General features: G+C 41.4%; 1 protein-coding gene across 2 annotated transcripts in view; it reads right to left on the bottom strand.

Moving 5' to 3' along the window:
* Positions 1–23,712, bottom strand: part of LOC121183214 (discs large homolog 1-like protein) — a 96,231-nt gene extending 72,519 nt beyond the window's left edge. The window contains exons 1-5 of one of the 2 annotated variants that reach the window (XM_041040171.1): positions 23,637–23,712; positions 23,347–23,517; positions 21,998–22,168; positions 18,836–19,667; positions 17,527–17,623 (exon numbers count right to left, since the gene is read on the bottom strand). In XM_041040171.1, coding sequence (XP_040896105.1) covers positions 17,527–17,623; positions 18,836–19,667; positions 21,998–22,168; positions 23,347–23,365 — 1,119 coding nt within the window. In that variant the 5' untranslated portion in view covers positions 23,366–23,517; positions 23,637–23,712. Of the gene's footprint in view, positions 1–17,526; positions 17,624–18,835; positions 19,668–21,997; positions 22,169–23,346 lie in introns of both variants that reach the window. The other variant, XM_041040172.1, reaches the window with a different exon arrangement.
* Between the last annotated feature and the right edge of the window lie 600 nt (positions 23,713–24,312).

Below are 24,312 nucleotides of genomic sequence, written 5' to 3'. Positions count from 1 at the left end.
CATTTTAAACATGTAATTTGAGGTAATCTGCAGATTTTCCTTAACTGACCTCAGTCAGTGAAGTGTCGTCAGTAAAAATTACACAGACCTGAGAAGAAGTAGAAGAACATGTTCATCTATTTTGAATGTGTTGAAATGTCTGACCTAGTTAAGGTGTGTTTGATTTATCTTCTCGGGCACTTAAACAGCCTCAGAAATGGACACATTGCTGGCTAGGTAAAATGAATGCAGTCCACCCTCATGTATTTAAAATGTACTCTCCTCTTCCCTCCATGCACTGTATGTGTTCATCAGTCTTGCTTGTCTCTGCATAAATCAAACTTTAGACTGTCTGTTTCTGTCAGTGTCAGCGCACTGGGTTCAGCAGATCAGCGTTATTATAATGCTCTATAATCACTAGTGATGTGTGTCGTTCACCTGAAGATACTGAGGACAGAGACAGTGGAAAGTGACAGACTGCTAACTCCAGCTTTAAAAAAAAAAAAAAAAAAGTCTACGGGACATTTTTCTATGTTAGTTTGTCACCAGGTTACAGACTATTAAGTAAAATCCTTGAGCAACTTGTTATGATCCTCAGAACACACACAACTATTACCCAGCTACGCTTCTAGAGGACAAAACTACTGGTCTCACTGTGTCAAACACTCATGTTGACTCTCTCTCTCTCTATATAGCTCTAGCCTAGCAGTTGTCTCTTGGCCTGCCTCTATCTAACAGGCTGTCATGCTGAGATGATCGAATAGGACACAAGTAAAGTCCATACAGTTTATTATGGCCTAACTGCTGAACTGCACAACAGCACACACACACATACACACACAGATACACAAAGTCCAATGGTCCTACTGTATCTTCTTATATTCCAGCCCTGTACATGAAATTGTCACAGTAAATTTAACGCCCTCCTCTCTGTCTCAAGGTTTCTACATTCAAATAAAACTAAGATGAAAAACGTTGTGTTTGATGAAGCTGTAAATATTGTCTTGCTCTTTCTGTGTCTCTCCTTCTCTTTCTCAAGTTCATGTTCAGCTTTCACTGTGCTATTTAGACAAGTTTACAGACCCATTTATAAAGCCATTTTTGGGTTAGCTGTGCGTTTAATGACTATTCAAAGATGCAGCTCAGTGTACCAACAGTTCCTCCACATCAAAGGCACGCTCCTTAAGCGCTTGGGTGGAGCTTTAATATTTCATGTGTTGATTTTCCACTCAACAGTTTCAGAGTACAAGATGATGATCACCAATTTTAACTGAAGCTCATTCACTCAGTGTGTGCTGATGTTATGCAATTAGCAAGTTGGTACACTAAGAAATATATAATGGTATTAATTTAATAATGGGTTAGTGATGCTGAAGACCTGTCAAGAGGCCACAGTTTTCACATTCATCATAGAATGACTGAATTTGAGGCAGCTTCAATTGATATGGATTTGCTGGGGGGACAGACGTGCAGAGGAACCTTGTTTTTAATCAAACAAATGTATGGATTAGGGACACATAATAATATTGGACACAGTCTATTTTCTACCTGCTTATCCAGTTCAAGGTGGTGTGTGTTTGAGCACGCTTCCCACAGTGGCACAAGGTCATCATATGAAGACCTAACATGCAATGCAGAGCTTCAAATTCCCCTACACGCTCATGTTTATAGACTGTAGGAAGAGCACTAACACAAGCACAGGGGGAGCATGAAAACTCTACTCGCCACATTCCCAACATGCTGGAAGACACAGAGTCCAAGACATTTTTAGCAACAGTGCTTCTCTATACACTGCACCACTGTGATGCTGTCCTCTCAGCCACACGGCTAACTTAAAACGGAAAATAAAAGTAGAAATAGATACACATGAAGGAACTGTGAAAATGTAAAATGTAACATTACACTTAATAAAATAAAATGTATTTAATCCATTATAAATGGATTTACATTTGATAATTTATTTCAAGTGCTGTAATCAATATTTTTATATTAACACTGGATCAAATCTTTGTGTGTAAAGTGAAATGGGATGCTCATATAGACAGAGCCACTGAAAATTATCAGCTGACTCAGCAGTTTCTGTCAGCTCTACTGAGCGTTTCAGTGTCTCAGGTCATTGTTTCGCTTTTTTCAGTTGAACTGTTCTGATTTACTCTCCCCACTCTCATCCGTGTCATTTTCAGCTTCAGCTGTTTTCCATGAAAACCTGTGCATAGCACCAAACAGCAGACAGACAAGGTTAGCAGTTAGCTGGTGAACATAGTGGAGCATTTAGCAGATAAAGAGCCAAATATTTCCCTCAGGGGTTTGTGGAAACCTGAACGGAGCTGAAAGGAGACTGAATTTTGAAATTACGTTCATTAGGTGGATACAAGCTCAACTGCAAATGCTAATGTGATGTTGAATGCTAATGCTGTAGTTGCAGCTCGTCGCTCTGGACCCCAACTGGCCAAATAAAACCATTAATGCAGGTTTAGAAACCAAATTTCAGTGAATTCAATACATGTATATAAATAATCATATTTAATATTGAACAACATTTTCTCTCAGTGCAGAAACTGAAAATGTGGTGTATTTACAAAAGACTTAAATACTTTAAGTGTTGAATTAAAATCACAGAAGTGTCAGCTACAGTAGCAACAAAGCTTAGAATGGAGATGCTGATGATAAACTGGCTGCAGAGTTTGTAATACGAACTCAGATGGCACAACACAAGCCTGCCTTCCTCTCCCTGTCTCTACTGCTCTATTAAATACACACAGCTAGGACCTCTCTCCCTCTCCCTCTCTTTCTCACTCACTTACTCTCTCCTGCCGGCTACCAACTCTCACCTTAGTTTACCTCAACCCAGAGTCCCTTGACAAGCTTAGTCATTACCTCTTTCCTTCTCTCTCTCAGCACATTTTGCCTTAGTCAGTGTCTCTTTCTCTCACTGTCCATTACTTTACCTCTACCCCCTGCATCTTCCTGTCTCTCTCTTACACACACACACACACACACACACAAAACTCTCTACCTACCTTGCATCCGAACATCAGAGATATGGTGTTGTTGGTACATGCTACTTTGCAGTGGCACAACATGTGGCTAACGTTAGCTAGCTGGTCCCGCGCTGGGGGGGCATCCTAGCCTTCATACACACATTTCTCACACACACATGTCCACACACTCACACACACATGCACACACACATGCACATGCATGTGTTCTATCAACCGCGCTCCATCCTGTTCCACATTCCCCCTCTCTGCCGGCACCCCCTGCCCGCTCTCCCCCCCTCCCCCCCACCGCCTGGCTACGGTCCTCAGCTGTGGCAGGCCAGTGTCCTCTCCCTCATGCTCTTCATTGCTCTCATCTTCATCATCATCTTCATCAGTGTAATCCTCATGGCTGGTCAGGATACAGGGAGCAGCATGGTCACTGTCTGCCTGTGTGTGTGTGTGTGTGTGTGTGTGTGTATGTGTCAGAATGGGTTAGCACGTGTGTGTGTGTGTTCAGCGTGTTGTTGTTGTCCGCATGTGTGGGTCAGTCTGTCTGTCTCTGTGTGCATGAATGAATGTGTGTGTGCATGTAAGTGTGTGTCTGTGTGTCAGTATGGATGTGGTCTCTGTTGTCCTCTTCTGTAGCAGCAGTCCCAGTCCTCTATCTCCTCTCTCTCTCTCTGTACCTCTGAGTGTTTGCCTCTCTCGTTCTATTGCTCCCTTTCTCTCTCTCTCTATCTGTGTCTCCCTCTCTCTCTCTCTTTCCCTGCCTTGCTCACTCTCCCTCGGTTCGCTCCACTGCCTCTCTTGGCCCGCCTCTCAACAGCAAGATCAATGAGAGACAGAAAGACATAAAGAAAAAGAGGAGAGACCTGCACACTGAGGTGGACGGAAGATTAAAAATGTGTTGTCTCTCTGGTGTCCCCCCAGTCTCTCTCTCTCTCTCTCTCTTTTCACCACCCCCCCTCTCTCTCGCTCTCTCTCTACCTGCTGCAGTGATGCTCTTCCTCGTATGGTTATACACCAGCACACGTACACAAAGAACAAGGAGGAGGGGTACAGTATTATACAGGCTAGAGAAGTTTGAATTGACCAACTATAACAGTGCTGGAGAGAGAGCGAGACAGAGACAGAGTGAATGAGTGAGGTAGAGACAATGTTGTTACATCACACAGAGTCACAAGCCAGGATCTCCAACACACACACACACACACACACACACATTACTGGGGTGACTTGTTCAATTGACATTTGAACACAGCCTTGTTGTTCAGCTGGCAGCAGGATGATAACATTGGCACTGAGCCATTTTAAACCAGGTGACTGGGATGCCTGATCAGAGGGTGGCAGAAACAAATTAAATCAAGTCATTTGTTTTTTGTTTGTTTGGGGTTTTTTTTACCGTTATTGTTACTATTGTGAAGCTTCTGTGTCTTAGGAGCTGCTGTCTTCTCTCTGTGTAGAGCAAGCTCTGTTTGTACTTTCACATTTTAATGCTTTTGTTAATGATTGTATTTTCTATGCTTTTATTCTTAATATTTGTGCTTTGGGACTACGGATGAAAATTCATTTTTCTGGCTAACTCTGGTAAACCAGAACTGAACAAACTTTCATGTACAAAAGTACACATGTTGCTCTACCACAAAATAGAGTAACCCATCCACACTCATTAAGATGCCACATATTCACCCTATTTGCCAAGATGCTGGTATAAGCAGGCATTCATATCAAAAACAGCCCTGCATTTAAAACAACACAAAGGGCTGTGCTGGTGGGGGAGTATTGCTTCTGGTACCAGGGAGACATAAAATCAGTTTGAGTAACGGTCCGTGACAATGACGGCCTATCAAGTGCCAAAGCAGCAGTTTATAATACTATGAGATTTTACAGTTCTGCAAAGTAATTGCAATGGCAGTTATTTCATATTTAATTGTAACATTTGCAAGGTAAACCGTACACCTACAGAATTTCCACAACAAAATAATCTACCAGGAATGGATGCACATACTTGATGCGGCCACTGCAGTGCCTTGCCAGATGATGTCAAGTTGCGTTGCAGCAACAGTTGCTGGACAACCCTGCATTTTTATTTATTTATTTATTTATTTATTAGCCGAAGCCCTCTGTGGTGGCAGCCTCCTGCTGCGTTGGCGGACTGGCCTAATTAAAATGAATGAGGGCTGTGTTTTATTCAGTCAATCTGAACATGGCCTAAGGTGCAGGTTACTGGCCGGACATCATCTATGTATCCGGTTATTAGTACTGATATGTGCCAAATTTCACTATGTACACAAAACTGTCTGTATCTAATAAGCACTGTATCTAAATGAAGTAACAAACATACCTATGCCTATTTAACACCTGAAAGATACTACAAAAAGTATTAGTATATATTAATACAGTACATACGACAGGCAGCATTTACTGTAAATATTACAGCAAAGCAGTTTATACACTGCTATCAAATCTTTATTAAATACTTATTCAGAGAGAGAGGTCATCAAGTTTTGACATTTACCATCTTACTATACATAACAGAACCATATGTTTGCCAAAGTAAGTCAACAAAAACATTAAAGTACCACATCCAAAAGTCTGAGACCACAGTGAAAATCTGTAATATTTTCACTTGAACCTGGAAATAATCACAAAGTTTGATGATTCGGAAACATTTAAAAAGACAAGAAGTCATGTTTAAAATGAAGAGGAAATATTTCAGATGAGTTGTACCCCTTCCACTAAAGCAAGCATCAGTTGGATTCAATCTACTCATTAGAGGTTTGCTCAAGTAACTCAACTTGCAATTCACCTGTTATAAACAAGGCTGTGCCTCAAGTTTCCAGCAGATCATTGCTCTGTAAGTAGCTCTGTGATTGTGGGAAAAACAGGCTCAGAACTAAATGAAAGTGTCAGAAGCCAAATTGTTGTTCTAAGCAAAGAGGGGCTTTCACAGCGTCAAGTCATGGATAGACTAAAGGTTTCTAAGGGGGCAGTGCACAGAACTCTAAAACGCTTCGCAGAAACTGGATCAGTTGTATCCAAAGGTCAGGCAGAACAAACGTGACCACACCATCAGAAGATCAATACATCAAGCTCAGTTCCCTGAGAGATAGAAAAACAACTTCATCACAGATACAGAACTTGCTAAATAAAGATCGCAAGACTCCAATCAGCAAACATACAGTCAAAACAAGGCTGTCTTGTACTAGTCTCAGAGGACACGTAGCAGTTTTTAAACCACTTCTCAGGAGGCGAGACAAGGCCAAACACTTAGGCTGGGCTAAGAAATACCAGCATTTCACAGGGGATGACTAGAAAAAAAGTCCTGAAGCAGTACTGAAATCCAAGTTTGAGATTTATGGCAGTAACATGTTACTTGTTAGGAGACAAACAGGAGAGAATGACACCGCAGTGTCACAGTAAAACAGTGAAACAGGGTGGTGGGAATATTCCAGTCTGGGAGGGGTTTTACCTTCCCTGAACTTGGACACCTGCACCAAATTGACCACACCCTGACCAAGGAGAACTGCAGCAGGACAATGACCCCAAACACACCTCAAAGCTTTGCCAGAACTCCCTGAAGACCAAGGAGCCCTCACTGTCATGAACCTTCCTCCAGACCTCAAGCCCACTGACCATGTATGGGGACACTTGAAGACTGAGAAAGCCAAACATTCTGTGACAACACAAAAGGTTCTTTGGAACACTGTCAAATCATGCTGGGATAACATGGGTGATCAGGTTTAGAGACTGGGGAGGAAAAGTGAGGAGGAGAGGAGAGGACTTTTGACAGATAAAGGGCAGAGCAAGTCAAACAAGTCAAAGTGCACTCCTCTGCCCAGGCTCTTGATGCTGACGGCTGGGCCATCTGGACCATGACACACACAGTAGTCTCCCTGTGGTTGTCTCTGTCTTCTCACCTCGACTGGAAAACAAACAACGCAGCATGAGAGAGATGAAGACAGAGAGAGGGAAACAATGTGCGAGAAAGCAGAGGGCGAAGCGAGGGAAGCAAGCAAGAGGAGGGTGATTTTGACGTCGCCAACAAGGAATAGGGCGAAATATTGAAATATGGAAAAGATGGAAATATGGAAGACAGGGATTGAAAGGCTGATCCTGATACTAGCTGATAAAAGAGATCTCCAAATTTCATAAGTTTACTGATTAAGTAAAAAATCCACAACCCAAGACTATGCCTAAAGTTACATTTCAAGCTGGTAATCACTAATGAAAAATTATTTTTAGAAAGCTTTTCAGAAGGTCAAACTGTATGCAGATAAAAGATGCACAGATATAAGCCTGGAGGAGCCAATTAAGTTCTGAAGTTGATGCAGGTAGACAAGTCATATAAATAATGTAATGACATGAAAGGTTATTCTGAGCACAGCAGGGACTTAGTCTTCAAAAACTTTTCTTATGCAGAATACACATAAATTTACTCAAGTAAAACTTAGCATGTTACAAAGTTTCCAATCTTTCTGTACAACAAATTGTTCTTTTTTCAGGCGTAAGATAAAAAAAATGTAGTGGCAGGAATAATGTATTTCTCATCCACCCTTAATCCCTTGAGATTTTTAGCAGTATTTCTCGGTATGCTGATATATTTTATTGTCTTTTTGGGGGGGTAAGTCTGCCATCTATATGACTGGTTTTGAATTTGAAACGCCTCTGAGTTACTTGTTTGTGGATGACATTTTTGGTGCTCTGTGCTTGCTTTGAAGTTTTTGCACATCGCATCCTAAATATCACACTTCAAACTCTTCAAAATTGAGGCCAACTACCCAGCTCCTCTTCTGTTCCTTTCAAACAAACATTAACTGAATGTCAGAGAGTTGTTCCCAGGAGTGGTTATAAGAATATATGTAATAGCTCTCATAAAATGAATGCGGGCTAACCCGATGCCTGCCACAAATAGAAGAGGCATATTATTATGAAAATTTTCTGGATTCTAACGCTGACCTTTCTGACATTTTGTTCATGGATTTTACGTAGAAACGTCAAATTGGTTTCTTCCAGAAAAAAAAAAATCAGGGAGTTATTTATATGTTGTTAAAGAGTCAACTGTGGGTCGGCTTTGGGTCAAATGCCAACAGTTCTCCAATAGTCTTGGCTTGTGTGATAAGATAACCATCCTGAGACCATCTATACAGCGTGTCCCTCTGTATTTGGCAAAGAACAGATGGAGAGCCTGCTGATGTGTGTGCATACATTTGTACACACACACACACACACACACACACACGCACACACACACACACACGTACGCATATTCATACATCTGGGATAGCCACAGGCGTTCTGGCTCATATGGCTCATAAAACATAATGTGAGTGTAAAGATAGCATCAAATGAAATGTCACATTATCAATATCACACACCAAAAGATAAGAAGAAAAAAAGAAAGAATGAAAGAATATAGGAGAAAACATGAGAAAGGAAAGAAAGGAAGGAAGAAAAAATAAAGAAAGGCATGAGAGACAAATGGGAAGCGAGAGAGAGGATGCTACCTCATGAGCCTAGCGGGCATGCACTACATGTTAACATTAGTAGGTCAGCCAGCACAGAAATAACCACACTGTGTGTATGTGTGTGTGATAACCTCATACAATCCCTAGCCAGTCATGGCAGATTCTCCATTCTACACTCTAACCAATCAAAAAATAATCCATACATCAACATTTCAAATACAGTCCCATCATCAGCATTTACAAGCTGTGTGTTCAGTTTCCCCATGAGTGAACTTCCCACTAAATATAAATATTGTCACACATATCAACTGTGCAGCAGAAAAGTTCATTTATTTAAGAGTATTATTTACAGAATATTTTATAATAATTAGTTTGAACACATTTGGACATATTATCTGTGTAGCGAAATAGGAAAACTGGTGGTTTCAAGTCTCTGCAGAATGGTGTGTTTTTCATACATACAGTGCCACTGTGTGGTAAAACACAGACACAGCACCACCAAGACAATGTTCGCCAAATATTAATCTTATCTCAAGCTTGCTTTATATAATGTTTATGCTGACACTGGGAGAGAAAATATAAGGGCACGCAGAGGATCAGCATCTCATGAAGTCTATGTGAGATACAGTAACATACAGTGCAAATATACAAATACTGTGTAATACATTGTACAGTGTCTGGATCTGGACTAAATATAAAAACATTAACTGCCAAACTTTTTTTTGTTGTTAAAGATTTCTTGATTATTTAATGAAAAATAACTGGAGTAGGTTTACAGACCATGTGAAATAACACAGTCTGTCAACATACACTTGAAGGCAAATTTTTAAGGAAACAGCTCTTCTACTGTTAATTACGGCAAATCATTTCTGCCACAACTATTTGCTTTAAAACTACTGGGAACATTACAGAACAGTACAAGAGCAATTTTTTTTCCAATCTTATTGACTCACAATATGTAAAACGGCCCTGATCTACTGAGGGGACAGTCAGGGGTCATGGGTTTGTGCAGTCATTATGAATCTAAACTGTTTAATTTTCTCCTTCTGGAAAATCAGTGATAAGACAAAACTGAACTGAAATGAACTCAGCAGACTGTCCCCTTGTTTGCGTATGTGTGAATAGGCTGGTATCTTTGCATGAGTGTGTGTTTATGTGTGTAGCTCCACAGAGATTAGTCATCTGCTTAATGGGATTAGCTGCTCTCGCTAAACTCAGGCATGACATGAGCTGAAAAATTTAATGTTAGCATTCTAGCCCGTTAGCCTGACCAGCACAATAGACTGCTATAAAAAACAAATGCTGGCAAAGACGTTAGTTAAGCAGAACTTAACTCTCCACACTCACTTTGAGATATGAACAACAACCTCAAGTCTCCTACTATTACTCTTCTTTATAAGTCTATCAGCCCCTGGAACCCTGTTTGCGCCCTTTTTCATCCAGGTAATTCACTTTTCAAAGACAACTACTGCTCAGTTCTTGCCCCCAAAGTTGACCCGGGTAACCAGCCAAGTTGGGCTGATTGAGGCTGAAGTCTGGAGTCTGATAACCAAATGTGAGCTGGCTTTCAGCCATTTATAGCTTTTGGATTTGGATCAGTTTCAGGGATGTGGACGTGGATGAATTTGGGCTGAGAAACAGCTCCATTTAGCAGCACTATAGCTAGCTCTGGGCCAGTTTTAGTGACTAATGGTTTTTCATCTTTGCCACAAAGCAATACTTAACTATAAAACAGCATTAAACATCATTGCAATTCCATTCAGTTACTGTACCAACAACTGATATGAGACCTTGTGACCGTGAGCAAGGAGAAAAAAGCTAGCTGTTTAGTACATTAGGGTAACTTTTCATGTCACATCTGTTAAACCACTATATTAAGAGTCTTAATCAAACAGAACTGACTTTGCAAAAGTCTTCCCACATTCTATTGTGTGCATTTAAATACAGGAACGTGTTTTCCATTGTGGCCAGTGTTGAGGTAAATGAGTGACATTAGTGTTCTTTTGTAGTGGAGTTTAGTTTAGTTGTTAACCTGTGAAGTTTGAAACTGGCCATGGACTAAATCCTCTTAATTACTCAGCTCCTCTTGATTGTCGGCCAGCCTCCGTGACTCCTAGCACCTCTGATAAAACTCTGTGGAACCATGAAAGGCTCAGGGACAGGATCACTGAGGATTTTCAGTAGGAAGTGACACACATCTTGTTCCAAAATAATCTGGGAGGTGCCTATAACACTGATATACATATATGGATGCCAAAGGGCACTTTACTTGAGGTAGGCTTTGTAAACAGTGTGATAGTGGCTAAATCCTGTAAAATAGGATGAGGAAGAGCGTTTTTGCAGTGTGTTTTGTTGTATTTTTCCCCCCACACCGGGATCACAGGACATGTGGCGTTATGTACCTTATGTACACAAAGTATGTAAACACACACCTATGTTTGGTTTAAAACAATCTTTAAAACCAACCTAATTTCTGTAGGTAAAAATACAAAGCTAAAAAAAATGCCTGTGTTTCGCACAAACCGCACTTTGATACACAGGTAATGGTCTGCTGCTCATTTGCTCCTGAAGGTGCTTTTACCTCAGTTTCCCTTGCTACTGTCTACACTAACTACAAGACTCAGACCATTCCTCTGAGTGTAACAATCCTAAAAACAACAGGTTGTTGAGGAGATACGTGGTAATTAAAGTAAGAGGAAATACATTACATTGATTGAGGATGCAGAGTTGCTATGGTCCATCTTCATATGTAGCCCTCGTGCTGGTCCAGTAGGTGTCAGCCCTACAACATGCAGGGCTATCTGTACACCTACAGACTTAGTCCAGTTTCTTGGAAGAAGTGTGGATCCTACAGAGCTGAGAGGACCTTTAACCTTTTACCTTAAGGGTCTCGTGAAGTGCTACCCTGTTACAGCAGTCCTACATCGCTGTGTTAGTCCTACTGCAGATGCATAGCCCTGGGCTCAATAGTCCTGTGGCTGTTTGGGAAGTTCTCTCCCTCCTCTCTCCTCTCATGCCTTCTCTGTTGATTAATTTTTCAGCTGTGACCCCTCCTCAAAGTTACATCACAATGCCAGCTGGACAGTTCCACAGATGGATGGATCGGTGGAATGATGCAGCATGGAGTTTTCTGGCAATAGGCACTAAAGCTAGGAATGCAAAGAACTCACAGACTTGCTCTACCTCTTTCCCTCTGTCTTTGTGTGCATCTCTCTCTCATTTTTTTCCCACTCTTTTCTCCTCTTTGTCCATACTAAAATAGCCCCACCTGTGTAAAGTCTATTAGGAGCCTAAGGTAAGCCTCTTAGGAGTGACTCTTGCGCTCTTGGGGCACGGGAAGCCAGTGACACTCAGCAAGACCAAACAACAATCACACACTGATAAAACCAGGGAAGGATTTAAGTCTGGATATATCAGAGAGGAAAAGAGGATTGGGCAAGATAGAGAGTACTGATAGAAAGTAATCCACGTACTGTAGATTGACAATCTCCACAAGCATAGATAACACTGACTGTGTGTTCAGTAGTAGTGCAAACTGGTTATACATTCTTGGAAGGATTTCATTTTTAAAAAAATATAACGCATTTATATACATCTTCCATTCATAATGAATCTCGATGCAATATTACCATGCATCTCCTGTAAACACATTTAAATCACATTTCTTTCTTTCTTTGTCACCAGTGCAAACACTGCCGCACAAATCGCTTTGTCTCCGTTTGGATATCATTTGCTTCCCATTAATGAATATTGGACTTCTCTACAAAATTTTAACATTTCTGATATGATTAAATGCGTCTGCAAGTTGCAACCTGTTTGACTGGCCTGTGCTTCCTGGTTGGACACATATCTGTAGCACGGAAACCAAATGTATTTCTAATTAACTTAGAGAATATTTTAAATGATCAAACGTTAAGTTTTTAAGTGGATTCACCCCTGGGTTTTTAAAATCTTTTTGTGTGTCCTTTTGCCCAGAATGCACACAGGGTCAGAGAGAGAGTTGGGTAGATGAAATGATTCAAGCAGGATGTGAGAGGATGTACTGAGGCATCCTCCAGCAGTAATCTAGCAGTCTTGAGCTCAGGGAACACCCTCTGTTTTTCAATCCATTATCTTAATGAGATAAATGAGATTAACCAGATGAATGTGGCCTGTTTGTATATCTGCCAACTGACTGCAGACTTGTGTCTCATTTCTCTCTCACTTTCTCTCTTTAATCAGATCTCTTTAACTTAAATGACCATGTGGCTTCTTTCTGAGGCATCCTTCTACGAGGTAATGTTAGGCGTTCTTTGGAAATCTGGGGTAGAACTTACTGCTTTGCAATTGTTATTCATACAATAAGGGGATTTGATTCTCTCTCCACTCTCATAGCCCCAATCCCTGTATTTGCCAGCATGACAGAAGATCATGCTCCGAACAGCTGATCCACCATGTGCAAGCATATAAATTGGCTGCAAGACAGTTTATTTACTCTGTCAACTATGTATGACATGACCTCAAGAATCCCAGGATGACACAGGTTTTAAACATCGGGAGTTTTCAGTATGTAAGAACGCAAGTGACCCAATGATCAAAGTGTTTGTCCTTCAAGCAGACAGTGTGGTTCAAAACACCTAAGCAGAGTCCACAGCAAGTCCAAGTCAAAAATAAGATCCACCAGAAAGTATTTCACTTTTTTCCAGTCTTCAGTCTCACACTCGTGTGACAGAACAGATACGACTACACGGGCCATGAAATGGTTTGCAACCAGCAGCATATTTTGACACTTCAAGTCTATTTTACTGTAATTTAAATGTGCAAAACACAGGTGACCTACACTCAGTACTGCGTCCGAATGCCTCCTGTACAGACACACATGGCACCAGAGCTGCTGCTGTGCTGCTCACGCTACTCCTGTGTAGATGGGTTCTACACAGACCGTGACCTAAAGGACACTGAGCACCAAGAGCTGAGCCATTACCCAAGATCAAGCTTGAACTAGACTGTCATCACACATTCAAGATATTTACTCTGTTAACTATGTATGATAAAACCTCAGGAATCACAGAACAAACTAAAACGTGCAGGTTTTGTGGTTTAGTCTATAAGTTTGCAGTATGGATGAACAATGCGGAGGACATAAGTCAAGTCTAATGACTGATGAGAATTTACAGCAGCATCTCTCTCACACAGAAAACAGTATTAGTTCTTTTAAGATCATCAAACAGTGTCTGAAACTGCTTTCTCCTTTCTGATGTCTTTCTGATTGAATTAAATTGTGGGAGCTGCCTCTGAATTTCCATTACCTACCGATAAGCATGCACCTTTGCACGCACTGTACGCAGGGTTTGAACTTTTCACTTTTTTTCATTCTTCACACAACCTCTTGTGTCACTTTTCATGTTTACAAACTAGTGTAAAACAATGAGTGCCTTTGAGGACAGATTGTTCAAAAGTGTGCGTTGATTTTGAACAGTTATGGCGCCCTCCTCTAAGGGGGCAGGTTTGGAAACTGTTCGTTCCAACTCACACCTCTGCCACTCTGTGTAGCAGTACTTGCAGTCCAATGAAAGCCCATCTATCAGTTCAGTTTTCCATCTGTCCATCCATCCATCATCTCTACCCACTTATCCTGTTTGAAACTATTACAGTTCACATTGGTTTGTCATCTTTAATACAGGCCATGCATTTCTGAGCATGCACATACAGTATGTGCATAATGTATGTGTTTAATTTTTGCAGCCTAGTTTTTGGCCAAGTATTCTCTCCTGCCTTGAGACCAGTCTGTCAGTCAACCAGTGCATCAGTTAGCTACCTACACAGCTAGCCAGCCAGTCAGATAGCTCGTCTTTTGAAGTGTGTGTCCTATCAACCCAGTTTCCTGTCTCTCTGGGTATCGCATGTTGTCAGACCAACAGCTGAGCAACAGCTCGGCATTCCCATTAGAGTCGCTTCACTAGAGCACAGCCTGTTCCTCTAAGATATCACCTTATAGTCTGTTCATTCACAAATTACAGCAAGCCATCTGTACAATAAGCAGCCTGTTCCCAATTTGACATGCCTAATTGTGAGCAGGTGCACTTAGTTTGCCATCATTTACTAAACAAGTAGTTTACCGTGAAACTATTCATTTGGATATATTAAGAGGAATCCCCCAGAGGACTGCAGGTCTCAGTCTCACTTTCCCATTAAGAATCTTGATGATAGTTTATCATCACAAAGGTTGTGTCAGATTGTCTGGCTCATTCAAAGCTTTGCACACAATTCAAACAACATAAAAAATTACAGGGATGAATGTAATAATTGAATGAATGACGCCAGTAAGGACACTGATCACAAAACTATGATAATTTAGTCACTAGAAAATTGTGCGTTTGTCTCCTGGTCTACTCTACCTGCTCTCTTCCTGTGTCTCACCTTGGTAGTGAGGATACAGATGCAGTCCATCCTCGCCAGTCCCACTGGCAAAGTTTCACCGAAACATCTTCCAGCTTCAACTTTCCTGTTCCACCACTCGGCCGCTTGTTGGTGTGGGGGACATTCTTCTGCCGTCAGTCCTTCTCTGTCTCCTCCTTCTCCTCTGCTTCTTTCATCCCTCAATCTCTCTCTCCTCCCTTTCTCATGTCCTCTCCACCTGTCTTTTCATCAGAGCTAGAGAGGACTTCTCCACTAAAATAGAGGCCGACTCGGAAACATGGCAGCTGTCCCGGTGCACCTCCACCCGCCCTCTTGTTTTCCAGCTGCTGTCTTCGTTTTATGGCAGCTGGTAGCCACATTTTGACCTCAAAGATTGCATGGCTCAGAATATGTATCCGCACACTCAGAGAACACACTCAGCACAAAAAAAAAAAAAAATGGACAGGCAAACATGCAGAGACAGGCGCAGAAACGCATACACATGGATGCACAGGCAAACACTCACGCAGACAGACGTGTATACACAGACATAAGCACACACACACCACTCTCTGCTGTTTTATCAGGTCAGTCACTGTTTGGCAGGAGTTGGGTTAGACTGAGTGAACAGTAATAGCGGTATAGCAATGGATGCTCTACTTTCAACTTTGACTGTCGGTATTGGCCAAGTTAGAGCTCCATATGCAGCCTGAAGCTCCAAAGAGATGAGACTTCACTCATGCAGGATATTGGGTTTTCTTTTTTCTTTCTTTCTTTCTTTTTTTTTTTTTTTTAAAAGACACACAACATCACTACAGTTATTGTTGAATATAGAACATTACAATATACTATACTCTACAAGACCAGTGGAGTGGAGACAGGAAAGTTGGATGGAACAGCAAATCCTTGTCTCACATACAGATCTCCTGCGTAAAACACTCACATACACACAACTTCACGTTTGTCCCTATTCATGTCCTACTCTACTTCTGCACTCATTGTTGATTCTCTCCCCTGATGCTCACTGCTGCCAACAGAAAGTTATCAGTCTGTTTGCACTGGATTGTGCTAATGAACATCTTTACTGGGTCTCGATTTCTCCTACAGACAGTTAAAATCAGCAGACCAGTATTTTAAACAGATCAATAACGGATAATGAGTGAAGCAACATGCTAAATGATTTTGGTTAAAATGTGCTTGATTTGATCTCTGGTTGTTTAACTCAACTCAACACAAAACACTATTGATAATAACTCTTTAAACCCACTGTGCACACCTGTTCAGCACCAAACAGCAGAATGACAGTCAGTGACTGGCTGGTTCACACTGAGGAGTATTTATCAGCTTATGAGCCAGATACCACAACACAACTCAAAAATACTGAATATTGGACCATTCACCAGGGACCAGGAACAAAACTCTTAATTTTAACATATGCTGGATGTGTAAATAAGCAGCTGTTAGCTAACAAGTTCTCCATATCAACTTGAAAGAGTATGGTTTGTCAATGTTATGGTCACAACCTGTTTGTTCTTCCGACACAAGGCCAGAAAAAACAGTTATTGCAGGCTTCAGGAACACCTCAGTAATGTATCCAGAACGGGCACCAACTTCAGAACAATACAAGCAGTACAAACAATATGGCTGGCAGGACAAATGTCCTTAGCTTCAATATGAAGCAAAGCAAGTCAATAACAACACAATTTCCTAAGACGTTCACTATCAGCAGCAGATCAGAGCAACAATGTGAACACAGTGACTCTGTGGTCAAACTGCCCAAACTACACAAAACCAGTTGCATGAGCCCAAACCTGAGATCTTTCTGCTGACTCTACGGAACAATAAAATGTTACTGAAGTGAATTGATTCCTCTTGTCATATTATGTAATCCAATGTAAGCCAGTGTTCAAACAGCATAAATGATCTGTCCTTATAATTCTGTTCTCTGCAGCCATCCGCAGCCTTTTTGATGTTACCGGTTCAAAAAGAGACAGGTTGTCACAAAATAAACATGTTTGCCCTGTATCAAAGATATTTCCATATGAGGGCAATGCTGTCTTAAACATGAAACAACAAATGCAGGGTAATCAGAATTTAGATTCATGCCTCTATGAAATGTTATCATACATGACAATGATAACCCTGTATTTGCATTAGCAGGGTGAACTGTGCTCCCAATTTTGTCAACTACATCAATGAACAACAACACAACACACATGATAAACTGGGCACAAAAAGGTGGTGTAACAAATGTCTTGTCAACACTATATTACTGATCTGCTGAGTGGTCATAACAGAATACATATTGCAAACACTGTTTGGCCGATGTTGCAGCACCACAGGGCATCACTGCAAACTTATATACTACCTGACAGATGACAGCAAAATGAAATCAGAATATTAAAAAAAAGAAAAAATAAAATCAGAATATGACAAGGCTATCAAGCCCACAAAAACTATCCAGAAATCCCTACCACCTAATCACATACATGCATCAATAATGAACAGTATATCAAGCTCTCCAAGGCACAAAAATAATTGCTTCTTGTTCCTTCCCAAAATCATGGAGCCCCATTGTAACCTCAAGGTGGCCACCAAGTGACTGAGTTCAGCCACCTTCAGATAAGAGGCAATCTGCCTTTCACTCTGCTATTAACTGTAGTGTGATTTCCTGCAGGTTTCCTCAGGCGCTAACACATAAACAGCCAGAGATGTCTTACCTTGTTGGGGGTCAGTGGGCCGATCGCTGGCCTGGGGCTGGTTGGACCACGGCTGGGACTAGGGGAGGTGACTTTTACTGGCCCAGGGCTGGTTGGACTAAGAACAGAGATCAGGGAGAGAGGGTGTCTGGAGGTGAACTCTGAAAGTTGTCAGTTATTATTCTGTACTATCCACACCTTAATTCCAAGAACGTGACATCCATCTTTTTTTCAATTTGTATTTACATGAGCTGTCGTCTGAAAATTATAATTTGAGACATTTTTATATAAAATAGATGCACAATACATACTTTTCTATCACTGACTGAAGAGGAACAGAAAGATTAGAGACCTATATGCAGTTTATGGCAGCTAAGTTCTAAACAGTCCTAAACCTCAGGGATTATGTAAATCTTTCTTGCAATGGGTTTCTTTTTGGGGGAATATAAATTGAAGAAATTATTTTTTTTTAGCATGAGCAGCACTGTAACTCCTGTACCACCTTAATGGCCAAGCTCCTCCTTATCTCAAAGACCTGATAATACCATATTATCCTACCAGATCGCTTCACTCCCAGAGTGCAGGTTTGTGGTTCTCAGAATTTCCAAAAGTAGAATGGGAGGCCAAGCCTTTAGCTATAATGCACCTCTCCTGTGGAACAAGCTGCCAGTTTGGGATCAGGAAGCAGACACCCTCTCTATTTTTAAAATTAGGCTTAAAACCTTCCTGTTTGACAAAGTTTATAGTTACTTGTAGCTTTAGTTATTATTATGACTAAACCTATAGTTAGTTAGAATTATAGCTATAGATATTGTTGGGCTTTTATGGTTACGGATAAAGCCCATAGCAGGGCTGGCTCAGGTAACTCTGAACCATCCCTTAGTTATGCTGCTATAGGCCTAGGCTGCTGGTGGACCTCCCATGATCCTCTGCACACCTCTTCTCATCTCTCTTTCCTCTTTCTCTCCTCAGACCCACTCATATGTATTAGCCTTTATTACATGTCATTAACTCTGTGTCCTCTCTCTCTCCCGTAGTCTTATGGTTGTTTCTCTCTGGTCTCTCTGTACCTTTCTGCAGGTATCTCTGACTCGGGTGTTGCATGTCTGATCTTTGGTCCTGATTCCACCGACCTGCCCACTGTTAACTGTGCATTTGTTTCAGCAGTGATCAGCCTACCAAAGCCCACTTTCTACAACAGATGTGTTAAACTGGACCACAGCTTTCCCTGTCATCAGTTATAAAGTCTAGTCTAGTTTGCTAATATACCCTACTAACTAAAATGTATGCTCATGCTGCCAAAGGTTGCAAAATAAAATCCTGGACATACCTCAAACGAGGTCCTTTTGTCAAGGGCCCTGGAGGACCTGTAGGGCTGAGGCTGCTGAAGGTAAATTTTCCCTGGTTGGGGCTAGTTGGACTGGTGCTGGGAGTGATTTTGCCTAATCCTGGGTCTTTGCTGGTTGTAAGAGCTGTAGAGATGATTGCAGCATCTGTAACCCTGCTTGGACCTGGGCTGGTGCTAGGAGTGGTGCTTGTGGGAGTGAGTTTGTCTGGAGTGGTTGGAGACACAAGGCCCTGGATGGTGCTGGAGACGAGGGCAGTGACAGTCACCAGGTTGAGGTCGGGAGAGGCAGGAAGGCTTTGTGGATTGGCGGATGTGGTGGAGCTTTCTGAAGAAACTCCAGAGTTGGTGGCAGTAAGATGTGGCTTCGTTCCATTCAGCGATACTGCTGGAGGTGTTTTTATGGAGCTGGTGAGGGTTTCTACACCATTCACTGTGGCAGCAGAAGAAGAGGAGGATTTGGAAGTCTCCGCTGCAGTAGTTTTAGAAACTCCAGACTGGACAGGAGGAAGAGGGGCACGGTACTTGACTTTGGCTGGCTGTGACTGAGGTGTACTCGGCTGTGTTGTTGGGGGTGATGACTTTTTTGGGGGTATTCCAGATGGGACTGGAGGAGCAGGGGACTTGATTGACCTGGGTTTCGGGGTTAAGGATTTTGGCTGAAATGCTCCTTCAGAAGCTGGGGGGCTAAGGGGACCAGGGGAGGCCTGTTGTGCTGGCAGATTAAAGGAGGCAGGGAGGTTCCCTGGGCCATCTGTCTGGTCTACAGAACACTTGCTGTCTGCAAGGATGGTCAACTCATAGTACTCCTGGATATCTGGAAGTAGAAATGGAGAGATTAGAGTCATGATGAATGAAAAGGATTGAGTGGATTCGTAAATTAAGTTAATGAATGCATGACTGTATAAATAATAGCCGAATTATAAAACAAATAATTAAAACAAAAAAATGAATGAATGAGTATCAGAAGGAAATGTTATCTCCAAATGATACAAAGCTTTAGAACTAAAGCAAATATTCAGTAACCAGAAAATTAATCACCAACCATTCTAACAATCATTCGGACCATTTGTCAATCAAACACTCAAAACATTCTCTGTTCCAACTTCTATAATATGTCGATGTGCTGCTTTTTTGTTTCATATCATTGAGTTGAGTGTCTGAATAGTTTGAACAGTCGATCAAACATGACAAGACATTGTTACAGACTGAAAAAATGGATCTATCAATTGATAAATCTAAAAGGTACTAATAACTGGCAGATCCATAATGAAAATAATAATTTACTGCAGCCCTATAAACTGTTTCAAATGTAACAGAAAATCTTAACGACAACTGTTACACATCATTTTATGATTCAGATGAAGACAAACTAAATCAGGAAACAAAAAAAACATCCCTTTATTTTTCTGAGAAAGCAGAGAAAGCAAATAAAACTCAGCTAATACGCCAGTGACCTCCAGTGGCAGCATGAGGATACTTCTACTACAGTTATACAGCACAGTAGCTCCTGAAGTACCCTGGGTTCCTCACCTAAAAGAGAAATAGTGCATCCTACTGTCATTTCCTTTTTCATGAGTAAGCACATTGAGTGACTGTTGTGGATCAGAGGTTTCACTTCCCCCTTTCCCCACACACAGAACTGACAGGCAATTCTACTCTAAATCATACACATGCTTGTGAGCTAGGCTGCCAACCCAGACAAGCTCAGTGGTCATAAAAGAGATAATGAAGAGGAAGATAAAAGATTTACTAGATGACAGGGAGTATAGTTGGACAGGATGTGTAAATACAAAAAGAGAAGAATGAAGAGGACAGGGAATTTAATAGTCTGTCTCATACAAATGGCTACCAAACATACATTAAAGATGGATATTGTACAGTTCAGTAATGCACAGTTACATCCACTGACACAAAGTATATTTAAATATATTAAATGCTACAGTAGGTGAAGTCAAATGTCTTCAACACAACAACACAAGATGCCAATGATCAATAAGGAGAAATATGTACAGCACTGATCTAAAATACAACTGTAACACCAGAAACAGCTCGGTTAAAGGTCAACGTCACGTTCAAAACAGGAACTTAGTCTCATGTTTAGTGAAAAGCACACACATACATATGCACAAAACAAAGAAGTGTTACTGTCACAGCTAAAGGTGTGGGCGTGGCACAAAACAAGTGGGACCAGAGACTAAGAACCAGTTTGTTGTTGTACTTATAACTACACATACACACATGTGGCCTGTGTTTTCCGTCAAACAAGAAACAGTTCACCTCGACCAGAACTAACCAGTCTGTAAACTGCTGGGAGGAATTTATACATGGTACACACACTTTAAACTTGTGCCTATTTTCTACAAAGGGCCCTGTGTTTTCTGTGACAGGCCATGTCACACCTACATCTGTGTGTTCTGATCTCCATTTTCTGGTGAATGGTCATGTGAGCGGCCAGCTGATAACATCTTATAGACACCATGAAAGTAAGTGCTGCCACTTACAGCAAACAGCGTTCTTCTCCTTCTCTTATTATCAGCCCAGCCTTCTGTCTGCTGACCTACTAGCCTACTGTTGGACAGAAAGACAAGTTCCTGTCTTCAAGCCTTATAAACAGTCCCAAACACACAGTAATCCTTCCTGACTGACACTACTCCATCAACTTGACACTAAACGCTAAATGCAAGACAAACAAACCTGGAAGCAAAGCAACAGTGAGCTCCTGAACTTATTGAGAAGAGCAACTCAAGAACCAAGATAAAGGGTCAGTCACAAGAAACAGTGGCATCAGTCAGTTTCTGGCTTATAAGGGTAAGGTTTTTGAGATAATGCAATCCAACATTACATTTGAAAAACAGCTCACTATAAACAATGTTACTCGATATAATCAAGTAAAGGTAGAAAATAGTGAAAACTGATCCCTCAGCATGGCTAGATTTTTTTTTGTGTGATTTGGGTGGCATGATTCTTCATGATATGGTCTTAAGCATGTATAAAATGTGTCCTTAAGTGTCCTTAAAAGCCATGAACACCAAGCTTGACAGAGTTTAAAAGCTACTACGACTAACTACTAATAACAGGTTGAAATGGGTGCATAGATAAACAGTGACTGTGACAGTGGCAGAGGAAATAGACAGATATTCTTACCAAGCAGAGCACTAAAGAGCTGACTTTGGAAGACAGTGATGACTCTGTCCAGAGACTGCTGTAGTTGGTGGTCTTCCTCCACATGGCCCTGTTTGGTCCAATTCTGGTTCTGCTGTCTCTGATCTAATTTGGCCCGGTACTGCTGGAGCAGCTCCAGGGCTCGCTGAGCATCTAAATACAAGACAGACAAGTAAATAACAAAAACATTTTTCCCCATAAGCCTTGGCAGAAAAGGAAAGGCTCAATTCTCCAGGCACTCACCCTTAGAGCAAGGAGATTAGGAACTTCACATTAAAAGCATTCACTTAATTGGGGATTAATATGGTTAAAAACTGTGACTGGTTCAGACCTGGCAGGGTCTTCATCAGGGTGAAGTTAATAGACAGATTAAGAACACCTGGTTGTGAGTAAGTGTGGACACAGGTGTTATTCATCTGTCAGTGAGCTTTTAGCAAACCTCACCTCCATGTTCTTCTGAAGAGGGCCACAAGAATGTTTTTTTTTTTTTTTTTTTTGGATAGTAAATACTGAACATTCGGCTAGTTCATGGCACACTACTTTATTTGTCATTTTGCGTTTTATAGTTTGGTAACTAGTGTTCAGTTTTATTACCATGTATTTGTGTTGCTCTGATGCAGGAGGGCATGAGGGCAAACGAGCTTATGGAGCATAGGAAGGTTGTAAACGGCATTCCAGGCTCCATGGCACTCTGAACAGCTGATTAAAGCAATGACAGACCACCATCAAACTCAGTGGAGATGCAGCGTTCAGCCTATACATGCCGCTTTTCTTGCATGGAGAGACGTTAATCGAAATCGCAGTCAAATAAATGGTGAATAAATTAATGTTTACCTACCTCTAACTACATATATGATGGAGAACATGTCTAGACATTAATATTGGGCATGTTCTCCATTTGCATAATATTCATTTGTTGAATGCCATATCAGAATTTCTTCACTATTTATGCATTTCAGTGCAGACTAGCATGCTGCAAACGAGGAAAAGTAGATTAAATGTTTTAAAATGTGTTACTTTCTGGGTAACTCGTGTGCCGAATTTACCACTAGGTCTGAATGATTAGGAAACGCTCTTAAGTTTTGGTCTACAAGTTGTACATGTTTACCCATAAACAATTAAACGTTAAATTATCGGTGTTTTAGAGAAGTTTCGTGATCTAACATTAACTTGCAATTTAGAGAGGGAGCGCTTCTGGGAGATTTAGCAACATCAACATGAGCTTTCAGAGAAGTTCACGCTAATTTACTCGACGTCGTTTCTTTAATAAAACAAAATATAAGGGGGCGGGGGGGTTACAGAGAAAAATGACCCAAAAATACTTTATTTACCTTTCTGTCGCACAGGCATGGTGACACGCACCGTCCTCCTCCCCGGGGCTTCTGTCTGTGTCGCTGTCACAGTCTATCTGTTATTACAGATGTGTGCGTCTGTCCCGGGACAGCCTGCCTCCAAACTGGGACACCAAACTGACACCACGGTACTCTGATATATCAACTTGTCTTTTCGTCAAAAGAAGAGGAGGAAGAAAAGGAAAAAAAAAGTTTATGAAATGTTTTAAAGTCCGCGCAAACCGACACAGAGGCGGAGAAAAGAAACTGTCACCGTTTGGACTTAGTACCCGGAGCTGCAAGGGTGGCTGGATTTCTCTTCTCCCTCCTTCTCTTTCACTTTAACTCTTCCTCTGTGTCTCTTCGGTAAAACTAGTTTTCCATTCCTTCTTTCAGGTGGCTTGACTCAAAACGCTGTCCGACCGGTTTTTAGGCGGTCCTGTAGGATGAATACTCTCTCTCTCTTTCTCTCTCTCTCTCTCTCTCTCTCTCTCTCTCTCACACACACACACACACACACACGCGCCTAAAAGTGCTTAAAAAACACACACAGAACACACACATTCATGCACTCACCTTCAAACACCATTAAAGCAGGTTTGAGAGGCTCTTCATAAGTAGCTTGTGTATGTTGGTGGTATTGTCATGTTAAACAGGTATATTGTGTGCAGTGGATAAAAGCCTGGTCTATCCCAGGGTCTCTGCTGGATCTGCATCTAATCCAGTCAACTCCTGAGTATGGATTTGGGTTTACTGATACTGATTAGATTCCCAGAGGTAGATCTATGTAACCCCTGCTCTCTGGCCCCCACTGCCTTGCTGCTAAATGTCATACATTGGTTGGCTTAACTGGATATTGGACTGTAAAGATATGCAACAAAAAGTCCACTAAGAAAAGAAAAGGAACTTTGGACTGTAGGGTGTGATGGGTTGATGTCTGTTTATGGTGCCCACATGCACACACAC

The sequence above is a fragment of the Toxotes jaculatrix genome, chromosome 6 (assembly GCF_017976425.1).
Source record: "Toxotes jaculatrix isolate fToxJac2 chromosome 6, fToxJac2.pri, whole genome shotgun sequence".
In the NCBI taxonomy this organism is placed as follows: Eukaryota; Metazoa; Chordata; class Actinopteri; family Toxotidae; genus Toxotes; species Toxotes jaculatrix.
The sequence above is the reverse complement of the archived record's forward strand: the minus strand, read 5'-3'. Positions and strand labels throughout refer to the sequence as shown.